Source organism: Mauremys mutica, chromosome 3 (assembly GCF_020497125.1).
Source record: "Mauremys mutica isolate MM-2020 ecotype Southern chromosome 3, ASM2049712v1, whole genome shotgun sequence".
In the NCBI taxonomy this organism is placed as follows: Eukaryota; Metazoa; Chordata; order Testudines; family Geoemydidae; genus Mauremys; species Mauremys mutica.
In genome coordinates this window covers 167,240,513-167,253,945 of record NC_059074.1, presented here as the reverse complement: position 1 = coordinate 167,253,945, position 13,433 = coordinate 167,240,513, and the positions used below count along the sequence as shown (strand labels likewise).

At 42.4% G+C, this 13,433-nt stretch overlaps 1 protein-coding gene across 1 annotated transcript; it reads right to left on the bottom strand.

Annotated features, from left to right (window-relative positions):
* Positions 1-161: 161 nt before the first annotated feature.
* NEK2 (NIMA related kinase 2) lies at positions 162-12,383 on the bottom strand. The gene is made up of 9 exons (XM_045011932.1): positions 12,202-12,383; positions 11,532-11,749; positions 8,813-9,053; positions 6,244-6,326; positions 5,824-5,950; positions 5,441-5,660; positions 4,286-4,340; positions 4,137-4,207; positions 162-1,138 (listed from the first exon to the last, which is right to left on the bottom strand). The coding sequence occupies exons 1-9, from the start codon at positions 12,295-12,297 to the stop codon at positions 915-917; spliced, it is 1,335 nt and encodes a 444-aa protein (XP_044867867.1). The 5' UTR covers positions 12,298-12,383; the 3' UTR covers positions 162-914.
* Positions 12,384-13,433: the final 1,050 nt, after the last annotated feature.

Here is a 13,433-nt window from a genome sequence, read left to right as displayed (position 1 = left end):
TACACCTGCACAGCTTTAAATCTGTAGTTTGGAATTGTGGATCTTTGGTAAATATATGGATATCTACCTACTACCCCTTCTTGCCCACCCCAACAGATTTGAGATGATTCAGCCACACAAGAGAGAACACACAGCTCCATTATTAGAAACCTGCAAATAGATGCTGGAAAATAGACTTTTATTTTAGTACATTATGTCCACCTTCAGTTATGGGTAGGTCAGTTAATTGGTGAAAGGGGGTGGAATAGCAACCTTTTCACATTTTTGCTCTTGCTGTCATGAAACAAGAATAGCTACAACCACTTGTATGTTTACAATATTGCAGAAAACACCACTTTTAAAATAAAAGTATAAGGTGGCAACAAAAGGATACAAGATTTCTTTGATCTAAAATAATTGTACAACAGGTAAATTTACACACTAATTTTTTTAAAAGGTTTTCATAGGACTTTTCAACTGAAAGAAAAATACATCTATTTCTCACATCAAGACACTTCTTTAAATTAAAAAAGCTACCTACATCACTTATGTAGTTTTTCAGAATTAACAAATGTTAATTCTTAATTTATAGATAATCCTTCATTCTCTCAATTTAGCACATAGATTTGAGGAAAAAGATAGCCACTCTCTCTCTAAATCAAACAAGCCTTTTCATGTTTGACTATTTATCAAAGCTATCCTTCTGTTCCACTGAAGTGTCCTTTCAAGCATGGACAGTATGATGGAAAATTAATAGAAAACGGAAACATATACATAAAAAGTTATGTAAAACATTAAGTTAAAATGGTAGCATCTCTGCTAAAAACAAAACAGGATTCAAATGATGGTAAAAAAAAAATCAAGACAGAAGGAGCACAATAGTTGTACCAATAAATTTTTAAGTGACATTAAAATGTTAAATACTATACATAGTTTCAGCGCATGCCCAGAATTTGCCTGCTTTTTAGTTGATAATTTTTTTCTAGTTCACACAGTGCTTGAGCCCGCAGGTTAGCAGCATAAAGGCGTTTCTTCAGCTCAGAAGATTTCTCTTTTGAGAGAGGATAATTCTCCAAATTATCATTGGATATAGCATTCTCTTTACTTGCACCAAAGTGAACCTTCTTCTTTCTTGTTGAAGAGGGGAGTAGCACTTCATCTTAAAGACAGAAACAGTGAAGAAAAGGGCTTTTGAGTTTTATTGAATGAGTGAGTGTTCCTCAATATTAGTTTATTCATTCACATCAGTGCCAGTCACTCCTTTGCAGAGGGGAAACTAATCTGGATCTAAGCTAACATGAGTATTCAACAGAATAACCTCCAACAGGGACAACAGCTTTATTTGAATCAATAGAGTCATACAAATGCTGTTCATATGTAATTCACCCGTTACAGTTTCCAACTAATGCCCTCCTTCCTCTCCCCCCAATCTTGCTCATTTAGAGGACAGTTATATAGGATACCAAAGCCCTGTTTAACATGCCAGTGCTATAGGTTACTGGAGCTTATAGTAATTTTACTTTCAGAAGACTTAAGGTAGAAAGGGCTGTAGAGACTTGGTTTTGTTTATTAAATAAAGTTTGTTTTAGTCATCTTTTGTCAGAGAGCACACAGGAAGAGGAGACTACCTTTATTTTGTAGAAGAGCAAGGATAGATAGCAGTGATACATTGAGTCAAAATAAAGGTGCAGACTGCTGGATAGTGAAATATGTTTAGTCACCAAGTACAGCACTCAACTATAGCAACTCTTGCTGGGCTTGAAGTGCTGCAGTGAAGTATAGGAGAAACAGTTACAGAACGCAGAGGCCTGTTCTGTTAAACAACGGTATGTACAGACAATGCAATTGACTAGTCCCAATTCAACATCAATGTACGGAGAACACTAACTACAGTTCATGCCAGGACAAGTGACACATGCAATTTCAGAAAAATCACTGAGGAGTTTAATCAGTAGCTTCTGAAAAAACAAGGGATGTTTTTTCCCTGGTCTAGGTGCAGGTAAGCCATGTGTACCTGTACACATTTTTTGTCTTTCAGCAATAGCATAGCTTGCAGCCCTACTGAGAACAAGGGCACAGGGTTCACACTTGACCATTTTACACTAGCAGCAGTTTCGTTTTAACGCAGTGATTCAAGAACTCACTTTCATTTTGCTCAGCCCTGCTGCCATAATAAAATTTTATTAAGTCCCAGCTCTCTGTGCTGTTTTGCAGAAAACTTGTTTGATTCTCAAACCACAGGGGCTGAGAAGCTCTTAGTAAGCAACCTGCCTAAACATGATGATTCTGAAGGGAGCCTCTGCCACTGCAGAAACCTATTGGTAGTAGCAACAATTGAACATAGTCCTGAAAGAAAATACTAGGGGGCTTAACAGGGGGAAAAAACTCCTAGTTAAGTGTTTTTCTTAACTATTAACTTGTATGGCTTTTAACTTTAAGGTACACGAGGGGAGGACCAAAAAAAATAAAATTGATTTATCTGGTAGTGTGAAGTAACTGGAACAGCATTTCAGTGTTACATCAATCACAGAAAATCACAGTAAACCCAGGCCCTTTTAAAAAAAAAAAGATTAATAAGAGTGAGCTTAGTGAGATGGGGATGGTAGAGACCTGGGTGCTAACTTCGAGCTAGGTCTGTTGTACAGTAAGCAAAAACTCTTCATATAAGAGGAAGTTAAAAATCATGAAAGATGCAGGGGATAGTAAATTATGATTTTGTCAGGTTATAGCATAACTAAGTAAGCCTGAATATTACAAAGATGAGGATAGAAGCTTGAGGAAAAAAATGCAGGACCCCTCTTGCAGACCACTTCCACAGTTATGCTAGGGAAGGAAGAACATCAGAAAGCAGTAATATTGCAAGAGGCAGGGGATTAGTAGGCTGACAATTAGACATTGAAACAATGCTATTTTGAGTGATTAAGCAGAAGCAGCATATGACAGCTAGAACCAGGCTTGTAGAAGACTATGCCACTTGGAATGGTAGTGGTGTGGGCATTGGATCAGTGTTTCCTAAATCCCACATGAATACTCTTAACAAGTTGACTAGGAGTTTGAGAGAAAGGTGATCCTCCTCCTGCCCCTTCCTCACATGCCTCCCCCCCCCCCCACCAGCTATTTTCTGTAAGCTTGCTTATGGGGACCCGATCTAGAGAGCAAATGAACTGTGCTTAGCTGCTCAGACCCTGCACAGGTGACTTAGGTGGAAGAATGCCTGCCTATCTTTTCCTGGTTTGTGTACCACACTGGAGCTGAAGCATCCAGATACCTGGCATGCTGCTGCAGAGCACATGCCCAGAGACAGAACATAGGCACCTAGGGAACTTTTACTGCAAAAATTTAGGTGCCTACAGAATGAAGAGGGAGATTGGCATGTGTGGGGCGTGTGCGTGCAGGCCACAATAGTGCCTGATTCAGAAATTGATTTAGGTGCCTAAATTCCAGCATCTAGGTCTAAATTGTTATGCAAGGTATTGTACCATGTCTGGTTTTTAGATTGTATTTTGCCCCACCCCAAATCTCCCACCTTTGGATTTTAAAAATTGCTGCTCCTTACTCTAAATCACCTGAGGTTTCTACCTTGTATAGTTTGACTCCTTTAGTTGCAAGTTCAGACTGTTAGAATATCTGAGATATGAATAACCCTTAAGGTCAATGAAAGGAAAGGAAAAAAAAAAAGTATAAATCTGCCTTTTCTTTTAAAGCCATCCATGAGATGAAGGCTGAGTGGTCATGAGACATGCCTTATGTTTTATTGAAAACTAACATTTTAAAACTAGATCATATTACATAGATCTGACTTCACAATCTGTTCCAAAACTGACTGATTTATGTTCTGAAACCTAGAACTAGCTAGAGAAAGTAAATTCATAACTTTCCAGCAATTCATATTGACACCCTCCCCTTCTCAACATCATTTTTGATGTTGAGGCCGAATAAATATTGACAGCAGCAAACGTGATCCCCTTCTAGAGCCGTTTTTCTTCATTCCATGTGACAAAAAAATGGGTCAACTTTCTGTCAAAGCCATTATAAAAGTTTCTGTAGTTTGTTTGGTAAGATGGGACTTTTCATGGCATGCAGAATGTCAAGGGCATCCTCATGGCTCTGCCAATCTGTGTTTACTAGTTCAAGTGGCTTCCTGTTTATTCTCATACCTGGGCTTTTTGCACCTGCTAATATCCTCTGTTCCTTGAATAGGTTGTAGTTTTTCATCAAGTTTTCAGCCCTGTTATGAAATGAGATAAATTATTTCTACAGCAAACAAAATCTTAAACTAAGTTTAACCTAGGTTACACGGTAATACCTAGCAAGTTTATCTTCTGCCAGTCTCTCGCGAACACATAGCTCCCGCTCCCTCTCTGGAAGTAAGCATATGAAGAAAGTTATTAACATTAGATTTCTGGTGTTTTCCAAACAGGAGAGGCTTAGTCCCAAGATATTTTCCTGCAGAAAAGCAGATAGTCACTGAAGTGTCAAGCCCTAAATTTCTGCTTTGGTGCTTTAGGTAGCAAAGTAGTTCATTTGCTGTGTCGAGAGTCAGGTTCTCTCAGCCCATGCACTTCCTGGGATATGGCAGTGACTGGACATGAAGGGGTGCATACCATTCTTCCATCATGGAATCCTCATACTGCTTTAAAATACCAATCATGCCCTGAGAGAGTCTTGTTTTCTAATCTATCATGCATGGTTGGCTGAAGCTATACTAGTGTTCAGTCCTGCCATTTTGCACATACACTTTATTTAGCTGTGCCACATGCAGGGCCTGATTTTCAAAATAGATATTCCAATCGTGGCACAAGATAAGTTGTACTTGCCATCTTCAGTTGCATGCAGTTAAGTTAAGTTATCCATTACATAACCCCAATTAATTAGTTAAAGAACTGGGCATATAGCTTCACTGCTAATGAGCTCTATTGACAATTGCTTTTTTGTAACAGTTTTGGATCTTACACCAATGGACAGTCTCCAAAGTAGCAGCCCACACTCCCCTTTTTAAATTGTGCCATGTCACAGCCTCCAATAATTTTCATAGATTGTAGCTAACGCACTAATTTTGCATAGAGTAAGGACCCAAATCTGTTGCCCTGTACTGTGAATAGGCAGTTGCCCTAGTGCAGAGCGAGTAAAATGCTACCATTCTGATTTGGTAGCATTCCACATACTTTACCCTATATGGCTACACATTGTGCAGGATGACAGATTCAGGCCCCACATCCTATAGGTTTTGTTAACCTTTGCTTATTATGAACAGCCTTCTCCATCCCCCACAATCCCAATCCAGGTTTCTACTCCTGGATTAGACTACCAGGTAAAGTTTTTTTTTTTTATTTAATTAAAGAGAGAAAGTAGTTTTAAAAAATTTGACAGGCTGCATCTGCAATCTGGACTACCCCCTCACAGGCTCTTTCAGAGCAGAGTCTAATTCGGACTTCCCCACTCCCGGAATGGAATTTCATACGTTCCAGTTGTTGCTCTCTCTCTTTTATGGCTCGTTCTCTCTCCTGCAACTGTTGTTCTTTCAGTTTCAGCTCATTTACTGCAGTGCCTGAATGCTGCAGCCTTTCTGGCTCTGTTGATCTTCGTCCTCTCCTCTCAGAGTTGTTTCTTTGCTCTTCTACCACCAAGTCAGCTATCAAGGGGTTCTGTAGAATTTCTTCAACAGAGGGTCGACAGTAGTCCTTAAAAGAAACAAGCCAGGGAAAGTGTGACAAATTTAGAACACCAATTCCCACCTTAATGGAGGCAAATCTGTACAAGTTCCATCCTACTTTAAAAATTAAAGGTCTGAAATGCTGTAAGTATCAGATTGAAGTATTAGTGAAAACAGCAATCAATTCCTACCTTTAAATTCAGCATCTTTTTAAGAAGTTCATTCAACTGATCTGAATATCGATATGGTATTCGTCTGAACTTCCCTTCCTTTATCTTCTCTGCCAACTCCTTTTGGTTATAAGCTGTAAACGGAGGCCTGAAGAAGAGTGTTTATTTTCTTAAAGGCTCTTTTCACTGTTTAACTGGAAAAGCGTTAAAGGGTTTTCATTGTGTTTGAGGAAAATCTACGTTTACCACTTCAGTCAAGGTTCTTCTAGTGTCTAGAAGAGAGCTTGGCTTTAACTTTTAAAATATTTTGAAAACAAGACAACCGTTTGTTGGATTAAGATTTAGTTTAGACACAAACTTTGGTCTTGACTTGTTTATACTTTAGTCACATCATACTATAAAAAGTGTACGTAGTCTCTCAGCATTTATCTTTATACTTACGAGAGTGCACATAGCTCATACAGCAAACATCCTAGAGACCAGATGTCTGATTTTTCATTATACGACATGCGGTTCATTTGTTCCTAAGAGAGAGAAGCCTTTATTTAAAATGTGTTATCAGGACAGTGTACAGCAATTCATTTACAGTAATGCAGCTGAACCAAGTTCTCCATGAAGGATCAGCTAATATTTGTGCAACCTACTAAATTATCACTGATGAGTTTGCAGTTTAATTCACAATAGCTACTTCAACCTAGTATAATTCAGAGTATAGAAGATATTACAGCAACAATAACTGAGCTGGAGTAAAGCTTTGTTCAAACTGCATCAGTTTTTTTGATCAGTACAAATGCAAGACATGTATTATATAGGGAAAACAAAACTTCATTAGAGTCTGCACATAGAGCACAGAAGCAAAGGAAAAGTACTTTTCCTTATATCTGCCTTACTTCAGAATGAGTGAGCTTTGACATGACCTTGCAGGATTTTCAGTCCCAAAGTCTATGCTCTGGAGGACAAGAACCCATGTAGATCAATTATTTGAAGAAGGTAGAATACCCCACTCCATCACTGCAGCAGCACTGACACTACTGTGCAGATGTGACAAGACAAGAATCACATGAAAGTCAGTGCCAAGATACCAAGGAAGATACTTCAGAAATGTGACTTGCAGGGAGTAGACCTACACAAGATGACAAGGATGGTACTAACAAAGGATACCTCATAAGAAGTCTGTTCTTCCAGAGAGAAGAGCTAGAGCAGTAGTCATGATGGAGGTCCTTGAGGGAGCTTCACATCATCAACTGTAGTCAAGAGCTAAGAATGCTGCCTTAGAAAGGATCTACTTAGGATGATGAGCGATGACCAGTGCACAGTTCTAATTTGTGCTGTGCTCATCAACAGCAGCCTTCAGAAGTAAAATATCAAGAGCCAAGGGAGCTATTCCAGCCTCATTCAGAAGCAGAGATCAAGAAATAGGAATCAGAATTCTACAGATGTTCTTTGAAGACATGGATTTGAGAAAAGGTGTGGATTTATTAAGTATGCACAATAGTCTGATGGCAGTGGTCCTCAACTTGTTCTATACTGTGACTCCATGTAAAAGAAAAAGAAAAGTTTTGGAACTCCCCATCACTATCCTCCCTACACATCTCACCATAAGGAATGAGGGGGATCAAACCCCTGAGCATATTTGCAACCCAGTTGAGATGGCAAGTGGATGGGGGGGGGCGGGGGAGGGAGGAGGAGAGGAGAAAAAAAAAAAAAGAGTCCACAACCCCAGGTTGAGGGCCCATGCTATAGCTAATTAACACCAGAAACAGTACAGCACAGTACTAGTTTATGAAAATTTACAGTCCAAAAAACTTTCAAGTTTGATATGACTTAAGCCTTTAAAGAGAGTCATATACAAGACATAAGAACGGCCATACCGGGTCAGACCAAAGGTCCATCTTGCCCCAGAGGGAGTGAACCTAACAGGAAATGATCAAGTGCTCTCTCTCCTGCCATCCATCTCCATCCTCTGACAAACAGAGGCTAGGGACACCATTCCTTACCCATCCTGGCTAATAGCCATTTATGGACTTGGCCACCATGAATTTATCCAGTTCTCTTTTAAACTGTTATAGTCCTAGCCTTCACAACCTCCTCAGGTAAGGAGTTCCACAAGTTGACTGTGTGCTGCGTGAAGAACTTCTTCCTTTTATTTGTTTTAAACCTGCTGCCTATTAATTTAATTTGATGACCTCTAGTTCTTGTATTATGGGAATAAGTAAGTAACTTTTCCTTATCCACTTTCTCCACACCACTCATGATTTTATATACCTCTATCATATCGCCCCTTAGTCTCCTCTTTTCCAAGCTGAATAGTCCTAGCCACTTTAATCTTTCTTCATATGGGACCCTCTCCAAACACCTAATCATTTTAGTTGCCCTTTTCTGAACCTTTTCTAGTGCTAGAATATCTTTTTTGAGGTGAGGAGACCACATCTGTACACAGTATTCGAGATGTGGGCGTACCATGGATTTATATAAGGGCAATAATATATTCTCAGTCTTATTCTCCATCCCCTTTTTAATGATTCCTAACGTCCTGTTTACTTTTTTGACCACCTCTGCACACTGCATGGACATCTTCAGAGAACTGTCCATGACGACTCCAAGATCTTTTTCCTGACTCATTGTAGCTAAATTAGCCCCCATCATATCGGATGTATAGTTGGGGTTATTTTTCCCCCCCAATGTGCATTACTTTACATTTATCCACATGAAATTTCATTTGCCATTTTGTTGCCCAATCACTTAGTTTTGTGAGCTCTTTTTGAAGTTCTTCAGTCTGCTTTGGTCTTAACTATCTTAACAAGACCATTTGATATATGATGCAAAATTGTTGCAAGCAAGCTTCCCCCCTGCAAACACAAGTTTTAAAGGTCTGTCCCTTGTTAAAAAGGAGTTGGCTACAGGAACCAAGTTTTAGTTATAGGTTTCATTAACTAAAACTTAAAGATGTTGAGGAATTTTGTTAAAAAGCAAGGTGTTGCAGAAGAAACCAGGATCTTGGAACACTTACTGGAGACATGTAATATGGAGTGCCAACAAATGTTTTAGCAAAACTGGTATCATGGTGCAATATTCTAGCCAATCCAAAGTCTCCAAGTTTCACATTGTGCTTGCTATCTAGAAAGATATTTGCTGGTTTTAGGTCACGGTGCAACACAGTGTGGCCACCATCACTCCGTCTGTGACATTCCTTCAAGGCCAGGGTCAACTGAGTCAACATGCGGAGAACAAAGTCTTCCTCTAAATAGTGTCTATGAAAGAATAATAAGTTATTTAACAGTGTAATATAGATCTTGTAAACACAGTAAGTATATAAATCACCCTCCAATTATTTGTTCCCATCTTAGGGTTTTGTACTACCACACATGGCTATAGTATCCAAATATCTACCATGAAAAGTAAATAGCAGTAACAGAGGGCTAGAGCCACAAAGCAATGGGAGTGTTGCGACAGTGCTAACTTTTAGGTACATTCCCATCCAGTGGAATCCACAACTTAGGCACCTAGTCTCCCACTGCACGGAGAGAGAGTTAGATACCTAAGAATAGGATCTACAAAAAAAGCCAGCACAGTAGGCAGGGATAGCGTATGCAGTTCCAACAGGTAATGCTGAGGTTGGGTCTTAGACACCTAAATCCCTTTGAGGGGAGTGGCTTAACTCCAGCCTAGAGGGAAATTGACTTCTCTGCTTGGGATTCTTAGCAGTGAGCTCTCTCCTGGAGTTGGGTGCCCAAGTTGTGGGGGTTTTTTTTGGAGGGGGGGGCAGGGGAATGCAAGAGAACTTCCCTTATAGTATTTAGCCCACTGGTTAGAGTATTCACCTGGGATGTGGGAGACCTTGCATTATGTGAAGAGGAAATTTAAAAACTCCCACTTCTCAGGTGAGTGTCCAAACCCCTGGACTATGCTGGTGTGGGTCTCTCTCTCTCTCCTACTGAAGCAGTCCACAGTGTATAAACAATTAAATATTCATTGGGTCAGAGAGAATGACTAGTTCAGCAGTGAGGGCACTCCGCCGCGCCGCGCCGCCCCCCCCCCCCCCGCAAGAGGTTGGAAACCCAAGTTCAAATCCCTTCTCCACATCAGGCAGAGGGGAAATTGAACCCAGATCTCATCCTTGGGATAAGGGAGGCCACCTCTCAACTATTATGTGGGAGTTCAAGCAACCTCAGAGCACCCTTATCAATTAGGTGCTGCAGACAAGATATGCATGGCAATGCCTCAGGGCTTGGCACTTATACACCTGTCTTATTCCTTAGAACAATACAACTGTGAGCATGCTCCCTGGCAGAAATACTTAGACGTCTCAGGGCTTTAGGCAGCAGCCAAATAGGGGTTTTGAAGGCTTCAGTAGCACCAAAATATTGGCCTTGGGGATTATACTCAGAGCACCTAGTGGACTTGGAGTTTTGGCACCTTTCTGAAATTAAAAATGCCACGCAGTGTACAGGGGTTTTTGTTTTAAGGCATTCATTTCCTTTTGTGGTGGTGTATACTAGATATAAGAGAATCAGTGTTGATAGCTATTCTTATGGTGGAAAGGCCTTTTCAATGATGAGAGTTGGGCAGCATTTCCCATAGAGGGTCAGATGCTGGGTTCACCTAATCCCCTATGGAAGTGTGCCCCACAGCCATCCCATTTTTGTTTCAGGAAGTCCATTCCTTTCTCCCCCTTTTGTAAGTATCAGACAGTAAAACCTAGAAGATAATGGGCCCAGAGCATTGTTATGCAGAATAATTCAAGTGATTTATCTCAATTCAGTCTCAACTTGTGATTTTAGTTTTGCATTCTGGGACATACAACAGACAGCATGGAGGAGCTGTCAAGATCACCCACCCTAAAGTGCACTGAGATTTATATGGTTAGAGCCATGCCAGACAAAATTCTATTAGAACTCTGTTTGAGCTGAAGCAGTGAGCTCTGGTAGTACAGTTTCACCATTTCTCATGTAGATAGTTTTCACATCTAGGGGCAAGTGAACTCAAGAGGGGAAAAAAAAGAAGAAAACTTTAGCACAATTCTAAAACTCACATGACAGGAAAGAGACTGAGGCAGGTTTAATATTTGAACTTGCTTTTAACTGAGACCATTTACCAAATTTCTTTTTAGTTTTACTTTAAATCCTTGCAATAGCTTTGAATGTAAACATTTTGTACAAGGGTTGCTTTTCCAATATAGCTTTGATCCATATAACATTTATAACATTCTTCACTCAAAAAGAATTGAATGATGATACTCCTGAAAGGTTAAGTAATATTCATTTTACAGATGGGCAACCTAAAACACACAGGTTCAAAGATTTAATAAGATCACACTGCAAGTCAGTAGTGGAGTAAATAGAACCCACAAGTCCTGATAGTTGGGTCTCTAGTGGTCATAGCAGGGTATCTAGACCAGAGCTCACAGGCTTTCGCCTCACACAAGGGAATGCAATAGCGAGTGTGTGTGTGTGTGTCAGGTACTTCAGTTTTTCTTATCAATAGAAGTCAGTTTAACACAACTGCCACTAAAATATACCTTTAAAAAAAAACCCAAACAACCTTTCTATACCTTAAGGAGAGACTTGAGAGAATTTAGAAGTCTGAGGTGATTAAATGTCTCAACCCAAGTTTCTAATGGATTACAAAGAGATGCATTTTGATTTAGCTTAATTCTGGTAAGTGCTCAGGTTTAGATGGGAGAGCGGGAGAGCAGGAGACACACCCCCCCATGAACGGATTTCACGTGCCTTTCCTTTGTACATCTTGCAATGAGACTAGCCAGGTCACCGCCTTCACAATACTCCATCACGATGTACAGGGTTGTGTTGGTTCTGTCAATGATGCGATCATAATACCGGACGATGTTGGGGTGTCTCAGCTCCCGGAGTAAATTCACTTCCGAAACAAGCATTTGTTTCTCGGCTTCTGTCATGGAGCCATAGTCGAGCTCTTTCCAAACCAAGACCTGGAAGACAGTTTCCCCCCCGTGGCTAGCGGACAAACACGAACGCTCCCGTTGGGAGCCGCTTGGAAAGCCAAGTCACGAGCTGGCTGGGCTGGAGGCGCCGGCGGAGAGCGCCCGGAGCCCGGCCGAGCCACGTGCAGCTTTACGCGTTGCCGAGCAGCCGCCTCCACTCACCTGCCACGAGCCGGCCCGCGGGGCGCTGCGCGTCCCCGCCCCAGCAGATCCGCCTCACCCTGGAGGCGCCGCGGCTCCAGCGAGACACCGAACCCGCAGGGGCCGAGCTCGGGGAGCGCAGCGCAGCCCAGCCCGCCCGGGGGCGAGCGGCGGGAGGGGACTGACGCGCCGTCGCACCGCGACCAGCCGGAGCCGCTGACGAGGCGAGAACACCCGCTCCCCCCCGGGGCAGCAGAGAGGCGCCGGGACACGCACGGGCCCCACCCCGCCGCGCTCACCTTGCCGTCCGCCCGGCGCCGCACCTTCTGGCACTTGCCGTAGGAGCCGGCGCCGATGGTGAGCAGCACCTCGTAGTCCTCGGGCCGGCTCGGCATGGCGCCGCAGCACCTCGCAGCGCGGCCAACGGAACCGCGACCACGCAGCTACCTGTCGCCGTCGTCGTTTAAACGCGCCGCCCCCGCCGCCCATTGGCCCGGCGCCGAAGCCCCACCCGCCACCATCCGCCCTCCCATTGGCTACTGTCCTGTAAACAATATACGCCACATAACGGCCGTTATCACCGCTTGGCAACCACGGCGGCGCGAGGAAGGCTCAGGAGACTTAGCTCCACCCCCTTTTGGCGTCGCTCCGCCTGGGACTCCCCCCCCCTCCGGAGCGGGCGGACGCTTCCCATCCACCAGCGGCTTCGCGGCTGTGACCCCTCCCTTTGACCGCAACGTAGGAAGCTGCTGCCTGTACCAATGTGCTACCTGGAGCAGTTACTGATACGCTGCTATTGTAAAAAACTGCTACCTGATGTAGCAAATGCCTACGGCTGGCGGTCTGCCCCCGGCGCTCCTGTGCTGGCCCCAGCGCTCAGGGCAGGGCCAAGTATTATCTGAACAATCCCTGACAGGTGTTTCTCTAACCTGCTCTTAAAAATCGCCAGTGATGGAGATTCCACCACCTCAGACAATTTACTCCAGTGTTTTGCTACCCTGACAGGAAGTTTTTCCTAATGTCCAACATAAATCTCACTTGCTGCAATTTAAGCCTTTTGCTTCTTGTCCTATCCTCAGATGTTAAGAAGAACAGTTTTTCTCCCTCCTCCTTATAACAACCTTTGTGTACTTTCATGTTTTAATTCTCCCTCACCAGTCATGATTTCTAGATCTTTAATCATTTTTGTTGCTCTTCTCTGGACCTTCTCTAATTTGTCCACATCTTTCCTGAAATGTGGCACCCAGAACTGGACACAATACTCCAGTTGAGGCCTAATCAGCATGGAATAGAGCAGAAGAATTACTCTCATGTCTTGCTTACAACACTTCTGCTAATACATCCCAGCATGACGTTTGCTTTTTTGTAGCAGAGTTACACTGTTGACTCTTAGTGGCTTGTGATCCACTATGACCCCCAGATCCCTTTCTGCATTACTCCTTCCTAGGAAGTCATTTCCCATTTTGTATGTGTGAAATTGATTATTCCTTCCTAAGTAGAGTACTTAGCATTTGTCCTTATTGAATTTCAT